At 59.7% G+C, this 263-nt stretch overlaps 1 protein-coding gene across 1 annotated transcript in view; it reads right to left on the bottom strand.

Moving 5' to 3' along the window:
- EMH_0079070 (dimethyladenosine synthase, putative) overlaps window positions 1-263 on the bottom strand; it is a gene marked incomplete at both ends in the record, with an annotated part of 1,969 nt that overhangs the window by 194 nt on the left and 1,512 nt on the right. Inside the window, one exon of the mRNA XM_013500075.1 lies at window positions 2-263. Within this exon, the coding sequence (XP_013355529.1) occupies window positions 2-263 (262 nt within the window). The remainder of the gene's footprint in view (window position 1) is intronic.

Below are 263 nucleotides of genomic sequence, written 5' to 3'. Positions count from 1 at the left end.
GCAGACGAGCTGCTGCAACAAACGGATCCAGATCCTGCTGCTGCTGTTGCTGTTGCTGCTGCTGCTGCTGCTGCTGTTGCTGCTGCTGCTCCTGTTGCTGCTGCTCTTGCTGCTGCTGTTGCTGCTGCTGCTGCTGCTGCTGCTGCGAAGGTAGATTGGTGATTAGGGCGACCCCTGATCTATCCAGCGCCGTCGCGAGGCCCCAAGCAATGTTGCAGATGTCTACGGGCAGCAGCAACTGCTGCTGCTGCTGCTGCTGCTGT

Source organism: Eimeria mitis, genomic scaffold (genome assembly GCF_000499745.2).
Source record: "Eimeria mitis Houghton genomic scaffold, Emh_scaff4996, whole genome shotgun sequence".
Classification (NCBI taxonomy): Eukaryota; Apicomplexa; class Conoidasida; order Eucoccidiorida; family Eimeriidae; genus Eimeria; species Eimeria mitis.
Note: the sequence above shows the minus strand (reverse complement) of the source record. Positions and strands in the feature narration are given on the sequence as shown.